General features: G+C 34.5%; 1 protein-coding gene across 1 annotated transcript in view; it reads left to right on the forward strand.

The window, feature by feature from the left end:
• The window catches only part of TLL1 (tolloid like 1), a 335,849-nt gene that overhangs the window by 155,344 nt on the left and 158,109 nt on the right, over positions 1-22,396 (forward strand). The window contains exons 2-4 of the mRNA NM_001193114.3: positions 15,642-15,752; positions 20,170-20,250; positions 21,748-21,900. Coding sequence (NP_001180043.1) covers positions 15,642-15,752; positions 20,170-20,250; positions 21,748-21,900 — 345 coding nt within the window. The remainder of the gene's footprint in view (positions 1-15,641; positions 15,753-20,169; positions 20,251-21,747; positions 21,901-22,396) is intronic.

Here is a 22,396-nt window from a genome sequence, read left to right on the forward strand (position 1 = left end):
TCCTCTGCTAGTATTCAGCAGGTACTCTGTGAGAATCTTTCTGTTTTTGAGGTATTCTTGATGTATCTGTGGGGAGAAATGAACTCCATGTTCTCCTGCCCCTCTACTATTTTGGAAAGTCTGTATTGATTTTTTCTCTATTTTATTTAGTCTCTATTTTATTTATATCTCCTGTGATCTTTTATTTCCTTCTTTTTACTCACTGTAGGTTTTGTTTGTTCTTTTTCTAATGATTTTAAGTGGCAGATTAGATTATTTATCTGAGATTTTTCTTGTTTTTTGAAGAAGGCCTGTATTGCTATGAACTTCTCTGAAATAACTGCCTTTGTTTATTCCATGGATTTTGTATGGTTGTCTGTTCTTTGTTATTTGTCTCAAGGTATTTTTAAATTTCCTCTTTGATTTTGTCATTGACCCATTATTGTTTTTAGAGCAACATGTTATTTAGTCTCCATGTAATCATGTATGTGCTTATTTTATGTTGATGAAATAAATTATGAACATTACAAAAAAGAAAAATCTCATTGAAATAAATATATGGCAAATATAGTATATTGTCTACTTTTAAAGCTAAAAGGAAGATTAAAGGCAAAGTTAGTGAAATCACTTATATCCACAATAAGCAGTTTAGGGATACACAAACAGAATGATGTAAAATATGATGTCAAAGAAATATATCATGTGGGGATAGTAAAAATGCAGATTTATTTATGAACTTCCTTTGCGTTTTTCAGACAGTTGTTTGTTTTATAAGATTGTAATGACTTTATGAAAGTTAATTAATGTTTTTCAACTGAATTCTTTTTCTCAAAATTAAATATATAATTTCTGCTCATGTTACACAATTGTAGTTTATTTAAATTCTAAGTTATTCTCTTAATAAAAAGAGAAATTGAAGGATTTAATGGCCAGTTTCCCAGTTTATATCTATTAGCTAAGACTTATGCCATTTCCAAATATTTAAATTGAAATAATTTAGCTATTTATTTAAGTTATTTAACATTTAGATTTAAATAATTATTTCTTTTGGCCTTGATAAAGATTTTATTTATCTAATATGCATGTATTTTGTTTTACATTTCATCATCTATTTCCTTCTAATTTTTTATCCAAAATAAGACTTGAAACATTACAGACAGATTATTCAGTAATAACAAAGTTACCATTAGATATTAAGCAGAGTCTGGGGTGGTTTTTTCCTTCCAACATGCAAGCTATAATTAACTCCTTTTTTCCCCCAGTAGTTTTATACTACTTCTTGTGTAGATCACTTCCATTTGTGAATAAAGCATACCATCTCCTATGACAATTCAGCCCATCCTTGTTTCTCTATATCTGAAAAGAAAAACCTTGCCCATTTCTTTGTTTGCTATAAGAGACTGTGATGTGGTTCACATGCGGGTGAACGACATCAGCATCACCTCAAATTGAAATTTTTAGACAGACACTGCTTCTCACTTAGAACCTTTTATTTCTAAAATATTACCTAAAGTTAATGCCAATAACTCCCAAATGAGGTAAAGAGAGATAGTATAAAATGATGGACAATAAGAAATGGTAAGCTTTTTTAAAAAATGTAACTTTTATTGGCAGGCTAGTAATATGAATCTATATCCTAGAATATTCTAAGGCTCAACTGGAATAGTGTTTATGAGGGTGCTTTATTAACATTAAGCACCGTACATTTAATATAAATATAAGTTGATGATACATTATGGAAACTTTATAATGTTAGAAATAATATTGACTAGAGAAATAGAGGAAAACAACAGAATGGGAAAGACTAGAGATCTCTTCAAAAAACTTAGAGATACCGAAGGAACATTTCATGCAAAGATGGGCTTGATAAAGGACAGAAATGGTATGGACCTAACAGAAGCAGAAGAACTTAATACGAGGTGGCAAGAATACACAGAAGAACTGTACAAAAAAGATCTTCATGACCAAGAAAATCACAGTAGTATGATCACTCACCTAGAGCCAGACATCGTGGAATGTGAAGTCAAGTGGGCCTTAGAAAGCGTCACTATGAACAAAGCTAGTGGAGATGATGGAATTCCAGTTGAGCTATTTCAAATCCTGAAAGATGATGCTGTGAAAGTGCTGCACTCAATATGCTAGCAAATTTGGAAAACTCAGCAGTGGCCACAGGACTGGAAAAGGTCAGTTTTCATTCCAATCCCAAAGAAAGGCAATGCCAAAGAATGCTCAATCTACCCAGAATTGACTCATCTCACATGCTAGTAAAGTAATGCTCAAAATTCTCCAAGCCAGGCTTCAGCAATATGTGAACCGTGAACTTCCAGATGTTCAAGCTGGTTTTAGAAAAAGCAGAGGAACCAGAGATCAAATTGCCAACATCCGCTGGATCATCTAAAAAAGCAAGAGAGTTCCAGAAAAGCATCTATTTCTGTTTTATTGACTATACCAAAGCCTTTGACTGTGTGGATCCCAATAAACTGTGGAAAATTGTGAAAGAGATGGGAATACCAGACCACCTGATCTGCCTCTTGAGAAACGTGTATGCAGGTCAGGAAGCAACAGTTAGAACTGGACATGGAACAACAGACTGGTTCCAAATAGGAAAAGGAATACATCAAGGCTGTATATTGTCACCCTGCTTATTTAACTTATATGCAGGGTACATCATGAGAAACGCTGAGCTGGAAGAAGCACAAGATGGAATCAAGATTGCTGGGAGAAATATCAGTAACCTCAGATATGTAGATGACACCACCCTTATGGCAGAAAGTGAAGAGGAACTAAAATGTCTCTTGATGAAAGTGAAAGAGGAGAGGGAAAAATTTGGCTTAAAGCTCAACATTCAGAAAACGAAGATCATGGCATCTGGTCCCATCACTTCACAGGAAATAGGTAGCGAAACAGTGGAAACAGTGTCAGACTTTATTTTTGGGGGCTCCAAAATCACTGCAGATGGTGACTGCAGCCATGAAATTAAAAGACGCTTACTTCTTGGAAGGAAAGTTATGACCAACCTAGATAGCATATTCAAAAGCAGAGACATTACTTTGCCAACAAAGGTCCATCTAGTCAAGGTTATGGTTTTTCCAGTGGTCATGTGTGGATGTGAGAGTTGGACTGTGAAGAAAGCTGAGCACTGAAGAATTGATGCTTTTGAACTGTGGTGTTGAGAAGACTCTTGAGAGTCCCTTGGACTGCAAGGAGATCCAACCAGTCCATTCTAAAGGAGATCAGTCCTGGGTGTTTTTTGGAAGGAATGATGCTAAAGCTGAAACTCCAGTACTTTGGCCACAGCGTGTGAAGAGTTGACTCATTGAAAAAGACTCTGATTCTGGGAGGGATTGGGGGCTGAAGGAAAAGAGGACAACAGAGGATGAGATGGCTTGATGGCATCACCGACTCGATGGACGTGAGTTTGAGTGAACTCCAGGAGATGGTGATGGACAGGGAGGTCTGCCATGCTGTGATTCATGGGGTCGCTAAGAGTCGGACATGACTGAGTGACTGAACTGAACTGAACTGAACTGAGGGATATTTCACAGAGAGTTCAAGCTTTTGCTTGTTTTGGTGTGAATAAAGTTCTCCTTAATTATTCTTTCAATTGTTGAAGGTCTCTGAGATTATGAAGAGAAGAAATAGAAATCAGTATGTGGAGTCAAGTATTTAGGATGTCAATGAGCTTTTAAATTTTGTAAAGGTTTTTCACTGAGCCCATGTTGACTTGAGGGCTGTGCGATGACATAAATTAAGCAAAGAAAAAAGACTCCAACCTTTAACTTGTGCCCTGGAGGATATCTTTTACAAAGATGAATAATAACTGGAAAGGTTGCAATGCAACATTTTTCTCTCTTAACCTATTATAATGGTGAAAGTGAAAATTGAAAGTGAAAGTTGTGTCTGACTCTGAGAATTCTCCAGGCCAGAATACTGGAGTGGGTAGTCTTTCCCTTCTCCAGGGAATCTTCCCAACCCAGGGATTGAACCCAGGTCTCCTGCATTGCAGGCCAATTCTTTACCAGCTGAGCCACAAGGGAAGTCTACCACTAACAAAATTGGGAAAAGTGAGAAAAAAAAAACATTCTATTTTTGTGAAAAAGTGACCAGCCAGTGAATAAAACATAGTTAGAACATAGAAAATAGCATTTTCATGAATGGTCTTACTAGCAGGAAGGCATCAAAATTTATTCAAAGAACTAAGGTCAACATTTGGAAAATAAACAAAATTAACTTAAAAATTTAAATGAACTTAAAAAGAAGCATCAGAGTGACTCCTAGACTACCACAAATGTAGACAATTATAAGCCTAAGGTAAGAAAACACAGATTTTAGCCCTATTGTTATAAGATGGAGGACTTGGAAAATAGAAATCAACCAAATCTTGGTAATGGTTGATTATAAATATAATCATTATATGTACAGTATGATAATGATGGTTTTTAAAAAAAATATGAGCTATAATAATCCATTTTTAAAGCTCATGACAGAAGACATTAGGCCATACAATAGTTTCAACATTTTTTTTTACATTTCTTGATCAAAGTACTCTTCTGTCAGTGTTTTTTCTTTTGAGTCAAAAACTTCAGAATGAGTATTTGTGGTGTGGGTGACATTTAAAAAATTTCCTGAGAAACCCTATCCCTGGGCATTGTGGGCTATAAACAAAGATCGACATAGTATTTTGATGGATCTTTTGCTGTGGGAAAAATTTTGCTTTCTGACTTAAAAAAGAAGATATATTTATTTTCAAGTTTAGCACTAATCATATCCATATTGTAAAATTGCATGTAAACAATTTTTAAAATAGTTTTAAAAAGAAAAATATATTAAAAAGATTAGTTGCTGTTTCTTTTCTGTATTCAGATTATATTGATTAATCTAGATTCATTCTGAAAATCATTAATATCTTGAAAAGTGACATTATTAACAAATTTCTCCATATTCTGGAGGAATATTCTTTGCATGGTATGTGCGTGTGTGTGTGTTTATATATATATGTATATATATATATACAGATATATATATATGTATATATACACTTATTTGTTTTACATTTCAGATTTTGTGCTTAGATTTTATTTGATTTTGTGCTTAGATTGTAGTTTGTTTCCTGATTCAAGAAACAATCAAACTTTGTGTTTAACTGTAGCAGCAGTTTTGTGTTCTTTAAAGTAATATCTAAATTAGGAGTATGTTTGGACAACTTTTTTTTGTTTAAATAATGACCCAAACAGTTAGATTTTTATATTGCACCACACCCTCTCCCTCCAAAAAATCTGTTTTTGGTCCATTGAGGTATCTTGTTTTAAGGTGGCAAATTAGAGTTATGTTATACAAAAGCACCTTTAAATCCAGTTTATCAGAGAAGGACGAGTAAACCATTTTATATGACTCAGCATTTGTACTTCATTACATCACCCTTTTTGTAGATTGGATGACTTTTTTCAGCTTATGTGATAGTATATGATATAATTTAAAATGCAGATTTGGGAAATAACCCTTATATTTTAAATAAAGTAATGTATATGATTTTTTTAAAAATAAATAGTCACTAAAGTAATTGGACTATAAATACTTTCTTATTATTAGAAATTTAAGAAAGAAATGTACCATGTGAAAATTTTTCTTTTTCTTATTTTTTGAAGATAATTTCTAAGTCTACATAAAAGTATATCTTTATATTTATATTGTATCAAGAGCTTTTTAAAATATTAAATAATTGCTTCCCAAATTGGAACTTAAATTTCATGTTTGTCATTTTGGGGAACATTTTTATTCTGTGTATATGAAATGCCACCAGAAAGTTATTTTCTTTTTTGAGTAATGTAACATTGTCTCCAAAATGTATACGTTGGAGCTTTTGCCAAGTCTTACTTTTCCTTGGGAATATGCTTAATGGTTGTCAATCATGTAAAAATAGTTGACTTTAAGCCTTCACTGTTGCCCTTGTCTGAGGAAATTTTCACTAGGCTTTTATTTTAGCCTAGAGCAGCCAGAGCAGTTTTGTCAAGCAGTTTTGTTTTGCCAGTTTTCACATGATATCATTCTTCCTCCCTAAATCCAATATCAATAACAACATAAAGTTTAAACTGATAAAACATAATAAGCAATCCTCTTGGCTATTGTTGAATCTTTAAACAATCTCTCCAAATCCTATATGTCTCAAGATAACTGATCTGTTAGTTCAGTCATGTATTTCCTGAACATGCAAGTGTGGTGTTTTGAAAAAAAAAGGATACATTTCCCATAACTACATTTAATAATATATACTACTGGAATAAAAAAGAAAGACAGCTGCCTTTTTTTTTTTTTTTCTTTCTTTAAAGTATAAAATAGTAATTCACTCTGGATTGAAAGGATTTGAAATATTCTTTGGAATGATTGAAATCTAGTATTTTGGGTCATAAGGCAAATTTGTGAGTTCTACCACATTCCTAGCCTCATTTTTGTTATATAAAACTATACCCCAATTCACTTACTTATTCACATCTTTTGTGCCTCAAAACATATACTGAGAACCTACTTTATGTCAGGTTGGCAATGAGTATTAAGCAACAATGCTTCCTGTGGTATTTTCAAAATTAAATGGAAGAATCTGACAATTGAAAGCATGTTATGAAATCTTGTGTGTTGGCAAGACAAGCAGGACATGGAAGCAGATGAAACACCTAATGGGGTTAGGTAAGGAGAGGGGATTTCTAGAACTTTCTGTAAGTAATGTCTGAGGATACTCTATCATCTTGTCTACTACAGTGCACTCCCAAGTAGTAATCAGCTGTCAAGAAAATATATTAATTTTCCTTAGGCTGTTCAGTGCACTTGGGAGTATTTTCTCCCAAGTGCATGGAAAGGCTTTGCTTTTGTCTAAAGTACTGGCTCTTAAACAACAGCAACAAGTGGTTCTTTACCTTGTGTGATCCCTTTTGACAATCTGCTGTGGACCTCTTCTCCGAAAAACATGTGGTGACTGTGTTTATAAACTCTTACATCTTTTTTTTTTTTTTTTTTTGCATACAGCTTTTAGGAAATCACAGACTTAAAGTCTCCTTAAAGCTGGTCCCTGGACCTCAGCTTCAGAATTGAAGGACTGTAGCTCGCTGCAGAATCAGAAAGTTCATGAAAGAGACATCACTTAAAATTAGAGTATAGGGAATCACAACATTGGATTGTTTATTCTCACTATATATTCCTTTATAAAATGTATTTACTCTGTGTACTGCAGTAAAAGCTCTCTCTCTCTTTTTTTTTTTTTTTGGTCTCTGATTTAAAAAATGTTTGTAGTACAATGAATGCAAATAGCCTTCAGGGGAAAAACAAAATCTGTGGTTTTCCATGTAATGTCAAAATTGTACTTTTTGACATTTTATTTTGGCCTATTCGTTAGCTACAACCCAATTTTTTGTAAGAATCTGAGCAGAATTCCAGATAATAAATATTCTAATTGTACTATTTCCCTAATATCATAATCTATAATAAGTTTTTTTGTATTAATTTCTGTATCTGATATCACTGAACACAAATCACTGTATTAAATGGGCTAATGATTGATGATTTATAATTTAAAAATATTTCTCTTCAATTTTTGTGTTTTTTTATGTAAAATAAATAGAAAATATCATAGAAAGAAAAACAAAAGGCTCCAACATATACCTGATAATTACAAATATCTTGGAATCTATATAAAAATATATGTTTGATTACAATGCAAATTGTAATGTTATTGTCATTAATATAAATTTTCATCATTTATTTCACTATGCCAATGCATAAGTAAATGTTTAACATGAAATAAGACACGGGCTTCCCAGGTGGTGCTAGTGGTAACTGAACCCACCTGTGAGAGCAGGAAACATAAAAGATGTGTGGGTTTGATCCCTGAGTTTGGAAGATTCTCCTGGAAGAGGGCATGGCAACCCATTCTAGTATTCTTGCCTTCAGAATCCCATGGACAGAGGAGCCTGGCAGGTTACAGTCCATAGGGTTGCAAAGAGTCAGATCTGACTGAATTGACTTAGCACTCACGCTTGCACAAGACATAGACTGAAGTGGAAGGTGAATTAAGGAAATGTTCAAATGGGTGCCAAAAAAGGAAGAAATTGTGCATTTTAAACTATGTGATACGTTGAAAATTCTAAGATGTCCATTTTTGTTGCTGTTGATAACATCAAGATATGAAGATATATACAGTTATAAGGTCTATAGTATATCAAGGCTACACAGAAGTGAATAGGCTTAGTCACTCACTATTGATTGTTCTCAAAGAAATATTTGTTTGCTGCTGAATCAGTTCACTGCATATTCATAACTGCAAAGCTACGGAAGATATTAGTTCAGGAAAAAAAGCAATCAATAAAAGATGGGCTTATGTATTCCAGAGCAGTTTCGTCTCTTTGTGAAAATCATCTGGTCTTACGCCACTTCCTCCACCGTGGCCGGGGTTCAGTCGTTCAGTCCTGTCTGACCCTTTGCGACCCTGTGGACTGTAACCCATCAGTCTCCTTTGTCCGTTGCATTCTCCTGGGAAGAATACTGAAGTGGGTAGCCTTTTCCTTCTCCAGGGGACCTTCCCGACCCAGGAATCAAACCTGGGTCTCCTGCATTGCAGGCAGATTCTTTACTGACTGAGTTTTTTCTTCTCTGAGGTGTTATATCAACTTGGACTGCTGATCTTTGTTTTATATAATCCATCAAGACATGAATCCTATTGCATGTGAAAAGTCATTACAAGAAAATAAAAATCTAAAACATTTAAGTTTTATTATTACTCATATAATATAAATGTGCTACAGACAAAATGCATTTTACTTGGTTGAATGTTTACCAGTTTATTCAGAGGAACAAAATTTATACTTGCAGGAAAAAGTAAATGTAATAGATGAAAAGAAGGTGATAATTATTTGTGATAATGGGAGCTTGTTAAAAATATAGATATAAGAAGAAATGGAGTAGCCCTCATAGTCAACAAAAGAGTCTGAAATGCAGTACTTGGATGCAATCTCAAAAATGACAGAATGACAGAATCTGTGTTCATTTCCAAGGTAAACCATTCAATGTTTACACATCACAGTAATCCAAGCCTATGCCCCAGTCTATGCTGAAGAAGCTGAAGTTGAATGGTTCTATAAGACCTTCTAGAACTAACACCCAAAAAAGATGTCCTTCTCATTATAGGGGGCTGGAATATAAAAGTAGGAAATCAAGAGATACCTGGAGTAACAGGCAAATATGGCCTTGAAGTACAAAATGAAGCAGGGCAAAGGCCAACAGAGTTTTGCTGAAAGAATGCACTGGTCATAGCAAACACCCTCTTCCAACAACACGAGAGAAGATGCTACACATGGACATCACCAGATCGTCAATACCAAATCAGATTGATTATATTCTTTGCAGCCAAAATGGAGAAGCTCTATACAGTCAGCAAAAACAAGACCAGGAGCAGACTGTGGCTCAGATCATGCACTTCTTATTGCCAAATTCAGACTTAAATTGAAGAAGTTGGGAAAATCACTAGACCATTCAGGTATGACCTAAATCAAATCCCTTATGATTACACAGTGGAACTGGCAAATAGATTCAAGGGATTAGATATGATAGACAGATTGCCTGAATAACTATGGACATTGTACATTGTTCGTAACATTGTACAGGAGGCAGTGATCAAGATCATCCCCAAGAAAAACAAATGCAAAAAGGCAAAATGATTGTTTGAGGAAGCCTTACAAATAGCTGAGAAAAGAAGAGAAATGGAAGGCAAAGGAGAAAAGGAAAGATATACCCATTTGAATGTAGAGTTCAAAAGAATAGCAACGAGAGATAAGAAAGCCTTCTTCAATGATCAATGCAAAGAAATAGAGGAAAACACTAGAATGGGAAAGATTAGAGATCTCTTCAAGAAAATCAGAGACACAAAGGGAACATTTCATGCAAAGATAAGCACAATAAATGACAGAAATGGTATGGACCTAACAGAAGCAAAAAATATTAAGAAGAGGTAGCAAGTATATACAGAAGAACTGTACAAAAATGGTCTTCATGACCCAGATAACCACGATGGTGTGATCACTCACCTAGACACCCTGAAATGTGAAGTCAAGTGGGCCTTAGGAAGCATCACTATGAATAAAACTTGTGGAGGTGATGGAATTCCAGTTCATCTATTTCAAATCCTGAAAGATGATGCTGTGAAAGTGCCACACTCAATATGCCAGCAAATTTGAAAAACTCAGCAGTGGCCACAGGACAGGAAAAGGTCAGTTTTCATTCCAATCCCAAAGAAAAACAATGCCAAAGAATGTTCAAACTACTGCACAATTGCACTCATCTCACACGCTAGCAAAGTAATGCTCAAAATTTTCCAAGCCAGAGCTTCAAAAGTATGTCAATCTGGAACTTTCAAGTGTTCAAGCTGGATTTAGAAAAGGCAGAGGAACCAGAGATCAAGTTGCCAACATCTGTTGGATCATAGAAAAAGCAAGAGAGTTCCAGAAAAACATCTACTTCAGCTTTATTGATTACACCAAAGCCTTTGACTGTGTATATCACAACAAACTGTGGAAAATTCTTCAAGAGATGGGAATATCAGACCACTTTACCTGCCTCCTGAGAAATCTGTATGCAGGTTAAGAAGTAACAGATAGAACTGGATGTGGAATAACAGACTGGTTCCAAATATGGAAAAGAATATGTCAAGGCCATTGTCACCCTGCTTATTTAACTTCTGTCCAGAGTACATCATGCGAAATGCCAGACTGGATGAAGCACAAGCTGGAATCAAAATTGCTGGGAAAAATATCAATACCCTCAGATACACAGATGACACCTCCCTTATGACAGAAAGTGAAGAGGAACTAAAGAGCCTCTTGATATAAATTGAGAAAATTTATTGAGAAATTTTTGGCTTAAAACTCAGCATTCAAAAAACTAAGATGCCCCAAGCTTCCTGGATCCTGCATCAAACCTCTAATTAAAATAAATAAATTTAAATTTAAAAAAATTTTTTTAATAAATTTTAAAAACAAAACAAAACAAAAAACAAAACACTAAGATGATGACATCCGGTCCTGTCACTTCATGGCAAATAGATGGGGAAACAATGACAGACTTTATTTTCTTCTGCTCTAAAATCACTACAGATGGTGACTGCAGCCATGAAATTAAAAGGACACTTGGTCCTTAGAATAAAAGCTATGACCAACCTAGACAGCATCTTAAAAAGCAGAGACATTACTTTGCAGACAAATGTCCATCTAGTCAAAGCTATAGTTTTCCCAGTAGTCACATATGGATGTGAGAGTTGGACTGAAAAGAAAGCTGAGTGCTAAGGAATTGATGCTTTTGAACTGTGGTGTTGGAGAAGACTCTAGAGAGTCCCTTGGACTGCAAGGAGATCAAGCCAGGCAATCCTAAAGGAAATCAGTCCTGAATATTCTTTGGAAGGACATGCTGAAGCTGAATCTCCAATAGTTTGGCCACCTGATGTGAAGAACTGACTCATTGGAAAAGACCCTGATGCTGGGAATGATTGAAGGCAGGAGGAGAAGGGGACAACAGAGGATGAGAAGGCTGGATGGCATCACTGACTTATGTACATGAGTTTGAGCAAGCTCCAGGAGTTTTGATGGACAGGGAAGCCTGGCGTGCTCTAGTCCTTCGGGTCACGAGAGTCGGACACAACTGAGCAACTGAACTGAACTGAACTGAAGATCACTCCACAGAGGTACTAAATCAGACCCTGCATTTTAACCAGATTTTCTGTGATTCCTGGGCAAAACAAAATGTTAGAGAAGCACTTTTTTAGTGTCTCTAGTTGTCTGCTAGCACTTGGAAAGAAATAGGCAGACTGAGAGCGCCATTCAGTGTCCCCAACTATGTGCCTAGTAAATACACATGATGAAGATTTAAATAACTAGCAAGCTTTTATTTACTTAGAATAGCAAAAAATCTCGAAACTAAAAGTGCAAATTTTATTTTTTTAAAAGAACAAGTCTTTTATATAACTCCAAAATATTTTATGTAGGTAAGCCATCTCTTTGTTAGGATGTCTGGCTTTAGGGATGATGATGAAGACTCAGACATTCATGCTTCATGTGTATGAATCTGTATTCAATTTCAGGCATCAAGACCAACTTCTTAGCGCTATTAAGTCTTCTACAGACTGCTTTGTCTCTTTGATGTTAAAAGACAGTAAGCATCCCTTTGGGCTTCCCATTTGGCACTAGTAGTAAAGAACCCACTTTCTAATGCCTGGGAAGTAAGAGATAGTGGTTCGATCCCTGGGTGGGGGAAGAGGCCCTGGATGAGGGCATGACAACCGACGCCAGTATTCTTACCTGGAGAATCCCATGGACAGAGGAACCTGGCAGGCTACAATCCATAGGGTCATAAAGACTCGGACATGACTGAAGCAAATTAGCACGCACACAGGCAAGCATCCCTTTCCTTCTGCAAACTGCCATTTCATTGACAGTAGGGCCATGATGAAAGAAGACAGAGTTTGATGAGAGAATTATTTTTTAAATTAATTAATTAATTTTAATTGAAGAACTATTACTTTACAATATTGTGATGGTTTCTGCCATACATTAACATGAATCACACGTATACCGGTAGCTGATTCATGTTGATGACAGAATTCTAATTCTAATAAAGGTTTTTTTCAAATATGGAACTGATTACCCACCTTGAACTAATTTCTATTTTCTTTCTTTCTAGATTTGCAAATAAAGAAACCCCTTATCTCATGTCAGATTTGTATAAGTGAACTAAACTAAGTACAGAATTTTATATCATAAACCTTTGATCAAAGGTGGAAGCAATATATAGCTTTCAGGACTGAAGTTTAATTTTATGAATTAACTAATTTTATTAAATAGCTTTTATAGCTAAAATTCATATATATTTAGGTTTGAATTTAATAAAAGTGATTTGAAATGGATTTTGTCATTTTCTAAATTATTAATTTTTAAAATTAAAATATGGTTGATTTGCAATATTGTGTTAAATTCAGGTGTAAATCATGGTGAATCAGATATATATATATTTTCACATTCATTTCCCTTATAGGTTATTACAAAATATTGATTAGGACTCCTTCTATAATTTTTAATGTAATTTCCTTCTTTCCTTTTTGGTGTTGTAGAAGAAAAATCTGAAGAAAAAATTTTAAATATCCCAGAATTTCCAAGGCATTTGTCAATTCTTTACTATTTCATGATTAATTTATCCTCTCATAAATTTGCTACATTTCCTAAAGTTATTATATTTTGATATCTGATAGTACAAAGGAATTGATTAATCTACTTTGGGGCTCAAATAAACAAGGAGGCTGCTTTTCGTTATGCAAATGTATATTTCTGACCTTAAAAAATAATAATTTGCTTACTAGTTGTAAATTCATTCACAATGGTTTATAGAGCTTTCCTTTATTAAGCAGCCTAAACTTCTGAGTATAAAAGGGTATTTCTGGGATTAGGGTAAAGTTTTTGAAGCTCCTGAAAATACAAACAAATGTCTTATTTTTTATTAATGATTAAAGGCCAGCACCTAGCCATTACCTAATAAATGTTGAGTTAATCTATATATTTTATAGATACATAAGCAATACCATCTTCAGAGAAGGTACTTTACCACTTTATCAAAAGGTATTGAATGAGTTGCTATTTAGCAGTATATTCTTTGTGCTGTGAAAGTGCTGCACTCAATATGCCAGCGAATTTGGAAAACTCAGCAGTGGCCACAGGACTGGAAAAGGTCAGTTTTCATTCCAATCCCAAAGAAAGGCAATGCCAAAGAATGCTCAAACTACTGCACAATTGCACTCTTCTCACATGCTAGTAAAGTAATGCTCAAAATTCTCCAAGCCAGGCTTCAGCAATATGTGAATCGTGAACTTCCTGATGTTCAAGCCGGGTTTAGAAAAGGCAGAGGAACCAGAGATCAAATTGCCAACATCCGCTGGATCATCGAAAAAGCAAGAGAGTTCCAGAAAAACATCTATTTCTGCTTTATTGACTAGGCCAAAGCCTTTGACTGTGTGGATCACAATAAACTGTGGAAAATTCTGAAAGAGATGGGAATACCAGACCACCTGATCTGCCTCTTGAGAAACGTGTATGCAGGTCAGGAAGCAACAGTTAGAACTGGACATGGAACAACAGACTGGTTCCAAATAGGAAAAGGAATACATCCAGGCTGTATATTGTCACCCTGCTTATTTAACTTATATGCAGAGTACATCATGAGAAATGCTGGACTGGAAGAAGCACAAGCTGGAATCAAGATTGCCGGGAGAAATATCAATAACCTCAGATATGCAGATGACACCACCCTTATGGCAGAAAGTGAAGAGGAACTAAAAAGCCTCTTGATGAAAGTGAAAGAGGAGAGGGAAAAAGTTGGCTTAAAGCTCAACATTCAGAAAACAAAGATCATGGCATCCGGTCCCATCACTTCATGGGAAATAAATGGGGAAACAGTGGAAACAGTGTCAGACTTTATTTTTCTGGGCTCCAAAATCACTGCAGATGGTGACTGCAGCCATGAAATTAAAAGATGCTTACTCCTTGGAAGGAAAGTTATGACCAACCTAGATAGCATATTCAAAAGCAGAGGCGTTACTTTGCCAACAAAGGTTCGTCTAGTTAAGGCTATGGTTTTTCCTGTGATCATGTATGGATGTGAGAGTTGGACTGTGAAGAAAGCTGAGCTTCGAAGAATTGATGCTTTTAAAGTGTGGTGTTGGAGAAGACTCTTGAGAGTCCCTTGGACTGCAAGGAGATCCAACCAGTCCATTCTGAAGGAGATCAGCCCTGGGATTTCTTTGGAAGGAATGATGCAAAAGCTGAAACTCCAGTACTTTGGCCACCTCATGTGAAGAGTTGACTCATTGGAAATGACTCTGATGCTGGGAGGGATTGGGGGCAAGAGAAGAAGGGGATGACAGGATGAGATGGCTTCATGGCATCATTGACTTGATGGACGTGAATCTCAGTAAACTCTGGGAGTTGGTGATGGACAGGGAGGCTTGGCGTGCTGCAATTCATGGGGTTGCAAAGAGTCGGACACGACTGAGCGACTGATCTGATCTGATCTGATTCTTTTGACTCAATTGCACCTCACTTTATAAAATTATAAAGTAGCACATGGTTTAATTGCTACTACATCTTCTTCCACCCGTCAGTGAAGAATTGCTTATCTCAGGCATCTGCTGTAAATGCCAGCATTCTTTTCCACTTGTTTGCAAATTAGCCATGGTCGCTGAATTCTCTTCCCTTAAGGTCAATTCAGTTCATTCACTTAGTTATGTCTGACTCTTTGTGACCCTATGAACTACAGCACTCCATGCTTCCCTGTCCATCACCAACACCCTTAAGAATCGGCCCCCCCCAGCCCCAATAAACCTTAGATCATTTCACTCGAAAAATGACTTTCTCCCTTTCGTCTAAAACATCAAAGTGAGAAAAGCGGACCCATCCTTTCACATGTGGCTCACATTACACCCAAACAGGCCCAGTACGTTCAGGTACACTTATTTTCTGAAATATCTCTATAGTTATAAGGACCAAATTTCCATATTTTTAGCAGTATTTTTTTCTTATTAGCTTTGTTCGCATTGCTTTTTGCTCTTAAATAATTTGTATTTTAATTGAAATTTTCTTTTTTAGCTGTGTTTTGGGGTGACATTGCCTTAGATGATGAAGATTTAAATATCTTTCAAATTGATAGGACAATTGACCTTACACAGAACCCCTTTGGAAAATTTGGACACATCACAGGTATGTTTGATTATTTGATTTGGTTTGCATTTATTTAGAAGAAAATATACTCTTGAAATGCTAAAATACAATTTGGATCATTTTTAATGTTCTGGTGATCAAATTTGATTTCCTTGATACAGATTAGTCTATTTATAAATTTAAGTTTTATTCATAAATTCATAATTTTAACTTTATTATGTAATGTATTTAAGAAAGATGTGTAGTGTTCACCATCTACAAGGCCTGGCTTAAGCACTTTGCAGGTGTTAACTCTTTGAATACTCATAATGACCACATAATGAGTAGCTGCTGATGTTATTGTGATTTACGAGGAGGAGATTTATAAGGTTATGTACTTTTCTTGGGGCTTCCCCTGTGGTTCAGTGGTAAAGACTCTGCCTGCAGTACAGGAGATGGAGGTTCAATCCCTGGGTCAAGAAGATCCCCTGAAGGAAGGCATAGCAACCCATTCCAGTATTCTTGACTGGAGAATCCCAAGGACAGAGGAGCCTGGTGGCCTACAGCCCATAGGGTCGCAAAGGGTCAAACGTGATGGAAGTGACTGAGCATGCATGCACAGTTTCTTATTGTCACACAGCAGGAAATGACTGAGTCAGGACCAAAATTCACTTCTGAGAAAGGTTAAATTTCATACTCTCAAACATTATGCTCAATTGCCTCCCATTTGAATACTGAGATGCAGAAGGTAAAGTATTCTTGACTGATTATACACAAATATATTTAGAAAAAATTGTATATCTATTTTTATAACTTTTATGAAAACCTGGAAGACAGTTTCAATTTTAGCTGTTTGCACATGTTTGAATTATGCCTATATGTGACTTGTAATATTTCAAAGATATTTGGGTTTTCATATTAAAATAATTTAATTAAAATTTGAAAATTATTTTATATTATCTTGATACAATTTTTATTCTGTATTTTACTTTGGAGAAAAATTGAAAGGTTAAAAATGTAAAATTTCTTTTTGTGGTTATAGCTAAAGCATTTATTCAGTCATGCTTTTTGATTTCATTGATCTCTCCTCCTGCTAATGCTATTTTTATTTCCTTCTTGTATTCCATGGAAAATATATAGTCCCTTTGTGGTATCTAGAAGACAAATATATTTCAGTCTTAAGACTCTTTACTGTGAATTAACAAATCTTTTTTCCCAATTTTCTTTCCCACAACTTTTTATTATGACAGTTCAGTTCAGTTCATTTGTTCAGTCGTGTCCGACTCTTTGCGACCCCATGAATTGCATCACACCAGGCCTCCCTGTCCATCACCAACTCCCAGAGATTATTTTGACAAGCTTCAAAAATATAGTAAAGTTGATGGGATGATGCAGGCAACACCCATCACCTCAAAGATTCAGCAGTTGTTCACTTTACCATATTCTGTGTATGTGTGTGTGTGTGTATGCATGCATATGTATAAAATATTTTGAAGTTAATTGCAGACAACATAGGGTTTCTCAGGTAGAACCAGTGGTAAAGAATCCATTTGCCAATGCAGGAGCCCCAGGTGATGCAGGTTCGATCCCTGAATCAGGAAGATCTCCTGGAGTAGGAAATGGCAAGTGTTCTTGCCTGGAAAATTCCATAGATGGAGGAACCTGGCGGAGTACAGTCCATAGGACTGCACAGAATAGGACACGACTAACTGACCACATATGCACACATGCACACAAAATAGCTTTTCAATGTTAAGTAGGTTAGCATGCCCTTTTAAGAATAAAGACATTATTGTACATAATCAAAATGCAAATATTACATATGAGAAATTTATGTAAGGTAATAAAACTTAAGGAATTTATTTAAATGAATATGGTACTTAAAAATAATAACCTTTAGTCTTTGTTATATATAGTGAGTCTTTTCTAAAACATACACCAAATATATGAGGAAACTGCTTTGCAGTGTAGTCACAGATAGTACATTCCTATAGGATATGTTTATTGACACACTGCAGACACTATCTCACACTTAACACTGTCGCTGTCCCCTGCAACAGTGGATTTCAAAAAAGACAGCAATGAGACAACTCAGCAGAATCTTAAATTTATCACATTACATTCTCAGGTTTGATTAAACATTTTGTTAGATTTATGCTTTATTAAAGTGATTTCTTTAGCCCATTGTCCTCTCTTTGCACTAGAGGTGTTAATTTTCTGTGATTTAGAAAATTAATACTATTGGGTTGGCCAGAAAGTTTGTTCATGTTTTGCAGGGGTTTCAGGTTTTTCAATTTTATATATTGGTCAACCCAGCATATAATTTTGTCATTTCATTTATAGTTAAGATCTGAAATGCTAATATTTGAAAGTAAATTATTATTTACAGAAAAGCATAAAACAGGGAGCCCGGGCCTGGGGGGCGGTGGGGCAGCACATGGAGCCCCCGCCCCCAGGAGAATTAAAAAAAAAAAAAGAAAAGCATAAAACAGAATCATACTGTCATAAAGACATATTCTAAATATGTATGTGAAAAGTACATGCTTCAAAGTAATTTGCACTATTCAGCTGAATTTCTGACATCATAAAAGAATTCTATAGTTTTTTCTTACTGTCTTTTCCCTTTCTTGTTAGTTTGTGCTGCATTGACTATATTTCTTATTTGCTTATTTGAAAATATATTGTCTTTTTCATAAATATTTGTTTTATATATATCCACTTTAGAATTTTTAAAATATGAGAAATAAATACATATTATGAATTTTCTTATTCAATGAACTATCTATGCATAATTTTATTTATATTGCTATAAAAATTTTCAAACTTGCTAAAATATTAAAATATTATTGACTTTGATAGTCTTGAAATGTTTTTTCTAGTCTATAATATTCTTATGCTTATAATTTACCTTAATATTAACTAAGACATTTATTTTTTCCTCATAATTAGCCTCCTTCTATATCTATAGCTATGTGTTTCAGGCCTATCTAATATACCATATAATTGTTATGCAATGGTCATTTCAAATACATTTTTATCATCCTTTAAAAATATTTGCCATAACTGCTTAGGAATGAATACATTTAAGTACTACTTCATCTTTCTAAAATAGTCAATGAAAAATATTTCAAAAATTTTTCTCAAGGAGCATAGCAAGAATGTGACCATGTAATTCAAATAATTAAGCAGACTGTTACTCAATAAACAAGCATTTTAACTTATCTGCCTTATACGGACTTAATTGATATTTCCTAAAAGATGCTTATATGTTAACAATATTTATTACTTTTTATTAGCTTCAATCTAGGTAATTACATTTTAGAATTAATTTCAAAGGGAAAGGAGATACTGAAAGGAAATAGTTCAAAATGCAAGAACATATTGTTGTTTGCATGAATTTCTGGTACTTTTCATTGGCTTTGTCCACAGGCTCATGAACCTCTTGTTCTGATATCTTTAGTGATCATATTAGTTGTTTGCTCAGTAATAACTCTTTGTATTTGTCTATCAGAATTCAAGGAGAAGGCAAACTAGGTGATAAAATTAAGAAAGCATTTTGTTAAAGACCTGGAATGAGGATCAGAAGACTTGGATTTTCATCAAATGTTCTGCTTTATGATTATGACTTTGTTCTTAAAGCTGCAAGAAAATATATTTTTTTATCCCCAAACCCCTCCTCTACATTGTGAGCTATAAAATTCTTTATATCTTTTTTTATAAAGATTATAAATTGCACCAACATAATAGAATGTATTTTGCAGCTGGGCATCCTTACAGATTCTCACCTTGTGACTTTTTTAAAAGCTATGTTATTGGTTTTTATAAATTATAGAAACTAATTTTCAAAATTTATTTGAATGCATTATATTCATTACATATGCTATTAGAAATGTCTCAAACTTGCTCCAAGCTTTGGAGCAAAATTTACACTATATACTTGCTTTTTTCTTTTTCCAGTTTCATTGAGAAAAAAATGACATACCGCATGCTCTTTTAGTGTTTTTATTTCATTTGCTGATTTGCCATCTGAAAGTATTTAGTTTGCATTGGGAAAATAGCTGGAATGCAATCAACATGGCAGAACAATTTGGTTCTCTTCCTATATAATACTATGGGTTGTAAAGTTCACAGTGAAAAAAAATGTTTTAAATTGTCAATAGATGACTCAATTGCTACGATGTCCAAATAAAGTCATTTAGATTGCTCTCTGATTTTCTCCTACCTCTTTAGTTTTAGTTGCAAATTTTTTAATTGACGGATAATTGCTTTACAGTATTTCATTGGTTCCTACTGAACATATTGCAGAATTTTTACCCTCTTCCAAGATTAATGGATATTATTACTTTAATGCAATTACATAAGACCACATAAAAAGAGATGTCCAAGGAGAAATCAATGTAACATGTTACTATTGCTTATTTACAAGAACTTTAATTTACAGTGAATTTAACTTAACTATTTTCCTTTACTCTTTAAGGTGGATTTGGAGACCATGGTATGTCAAAGAAACGAGGGGCCCTCTACCAACTTATAGACAGAATAAGAAGAATTGGCTCTGGTATATCAATGTTTAAAGTTGCAGACTCTTGAGTTGCTGTACAGTGAATATTATACTCATAGCAGTTCAGTTAGCCATTAAGATTCGAAGTATGGAAAGATATATGCTAAGGGAGAGTCCTTTATTCATTTTTATTTAGTTGATATGTGATGGAAGATTTTGGAACTTAGTTGGGGACATTTATTTTAACTTATTTTCAGCTCCTCCTTAATAAGAAATGCATTAGGTGTTTATTTTACTGTTGATATTTATTTCCAAAAAATTGGTATCACAGTAAGGTGATTTTATCAAGCATGGAGCTACATCAGTTTTCGTCAAAAGAAAAAATATGAATGCTTATTTTGAAACAAAATCCACTTAAATTGGCAAACTGATAAATTAGATTAAAAAACAATTAAAAATACTTTTAACTCTTCCAAAACTATGTATAGGAAAAGATTCAGGGAACCTGCTTTCTGGATTAATGATTAGTTAATATTTAAAATATTAAATATTTTAATATTGAATTTATTAATCACTATTTGTGGATTTTAGAGTTTCTTTTTAAAGTCCCCTGTTCAAAGTTCATATCCTAACTTTCCTTCAGTTGATTGATACTCATTAATTATGCCAAGAATTAATTTTTCCAAGTGAAGATGCTTTGCTCTAGGATATTAAAAAATTAGATATGTTAGGGACACAAATATCAGGGGCATACATTCAATGTTCATTGTGTTTGAAGTGTATGGAAGCTGTAAGCCATTTGTATCAACAATGATATATCAATAAGAAAAGTAAATACGAAAGTGTAGGAAAAATAACACCATAACAAAAAATTGTGAAAGGCTACCGAGAAAAGTTCGTGACTGCAGACCTGAAAGCTGCTCCACAGCAGACTGCGTTTTATGTGGGCCTGCTCACCTTGTGTGCTGGTCTCTAAATCATACTGTTGTCTGGATATGAATCCCTAGGAAATTGAAATAGATGTAGCCCATTGTCCCAGAATCTGAGACCATATCTGTATTATCCTTATTTCATTTACTATCTCTATTGTGTAATATTCAGTTTTTATCTGTACTATAGAATATCAATTCTGATTTAAAGGATTAGAGGTTTCGCAGGACTAAGAAAGGTTTTGAACAAAGTAAGACTTTTTAAAAATGTCTTTTTAATTCTATTGGTGACTTTCTTAGTTTTCTAGTAAAGTAGAATACATAAAAGAATTTTTCTGCACCTTACAGAGTCTACTTGGCTTCTATCCACTGTAAGCTGTTGTATGGAAAGTCATCAAAATTGCTTATAGAGAGAGCATTAGGAAATAGTATTTTTTAAACTACTTAAATATTTTAACACTTTACTCAAGTATATAATATAAATGAAGTTTTTCTTTAATACATTTTGATTTCAGGCATATTTATATAAATATGTAAATAAGACATTTTAACTTGTCCTTTAAGAGGTAAATGATTCTCTGACCAAGGACTTCTGTTTCACAGAATGTTTTAAATGTCACTGCAGGCTTGGAGCAAAACAACACAGTTAAGGAAAAATTACCACTAAAATTCTCAGGGCAAAGTGAGAAAAATAGAGTTCCCAGGGCTGCTACATCAAGGACTGAAAGAGTGTGGCCTGGAGGTGTTATTCCTTACGTCATAGGAGGCAACTTCACTGGTAAGATATTCCCAGAGGGTCTATTTTGATAATGAAATAACGATTATTACATAGATTAGGTATATATTTTTATAGAATACTAATACATAAAATGTAGTATTAACTCAAATATGAGAAAGATTCCATTCACCTCAGTTGTCAGCATATCTTGAAATTTAAAAACATAGATATAGTCTTTAATTCTAAGAATCTAAAGAACTATTCTGGTTTTTAAAAGGAGTTTCAAATGTGCCCATTAAATCTAGAAGCTCTTTTCAGTTGACAAGAACAATACATATCTTTGTTCATGGAGCCTTGTACACACATACTTGTCGAGACAGTAAGCTCATGCCTACTGATTCTGAAGACGGTGTCCACTCTCAACAATGGCTCACTGTGGTGCCTGGAGCTAGTATTTTTTGGTTTGATTATAGTGGTGGCATCTAATCTGTGCAGCCAGACTCGGGACAGAAGAGCCACATGCAGACTTCTCTTTGGAACAGGCACTGTTTTATTA

The sequence above is a fragment of the Bos taurus genome, chromosome 17 (genome assembly GCF_002263795.3).
Source record: "Bos taurus isolate L1 Dominette 01449 registration number 42190680 breed Hereford chromosome 17, ARS-UCD2.0, whole genome shotgun sequence".
In the NCBI taxonomy this organism is placed as follows: domain Eukaryota; kingdom Metazoa; phylum Chordata; class Mammalia; order Artiodactyla; family Bovidae; genus Bos; species Bos taurus.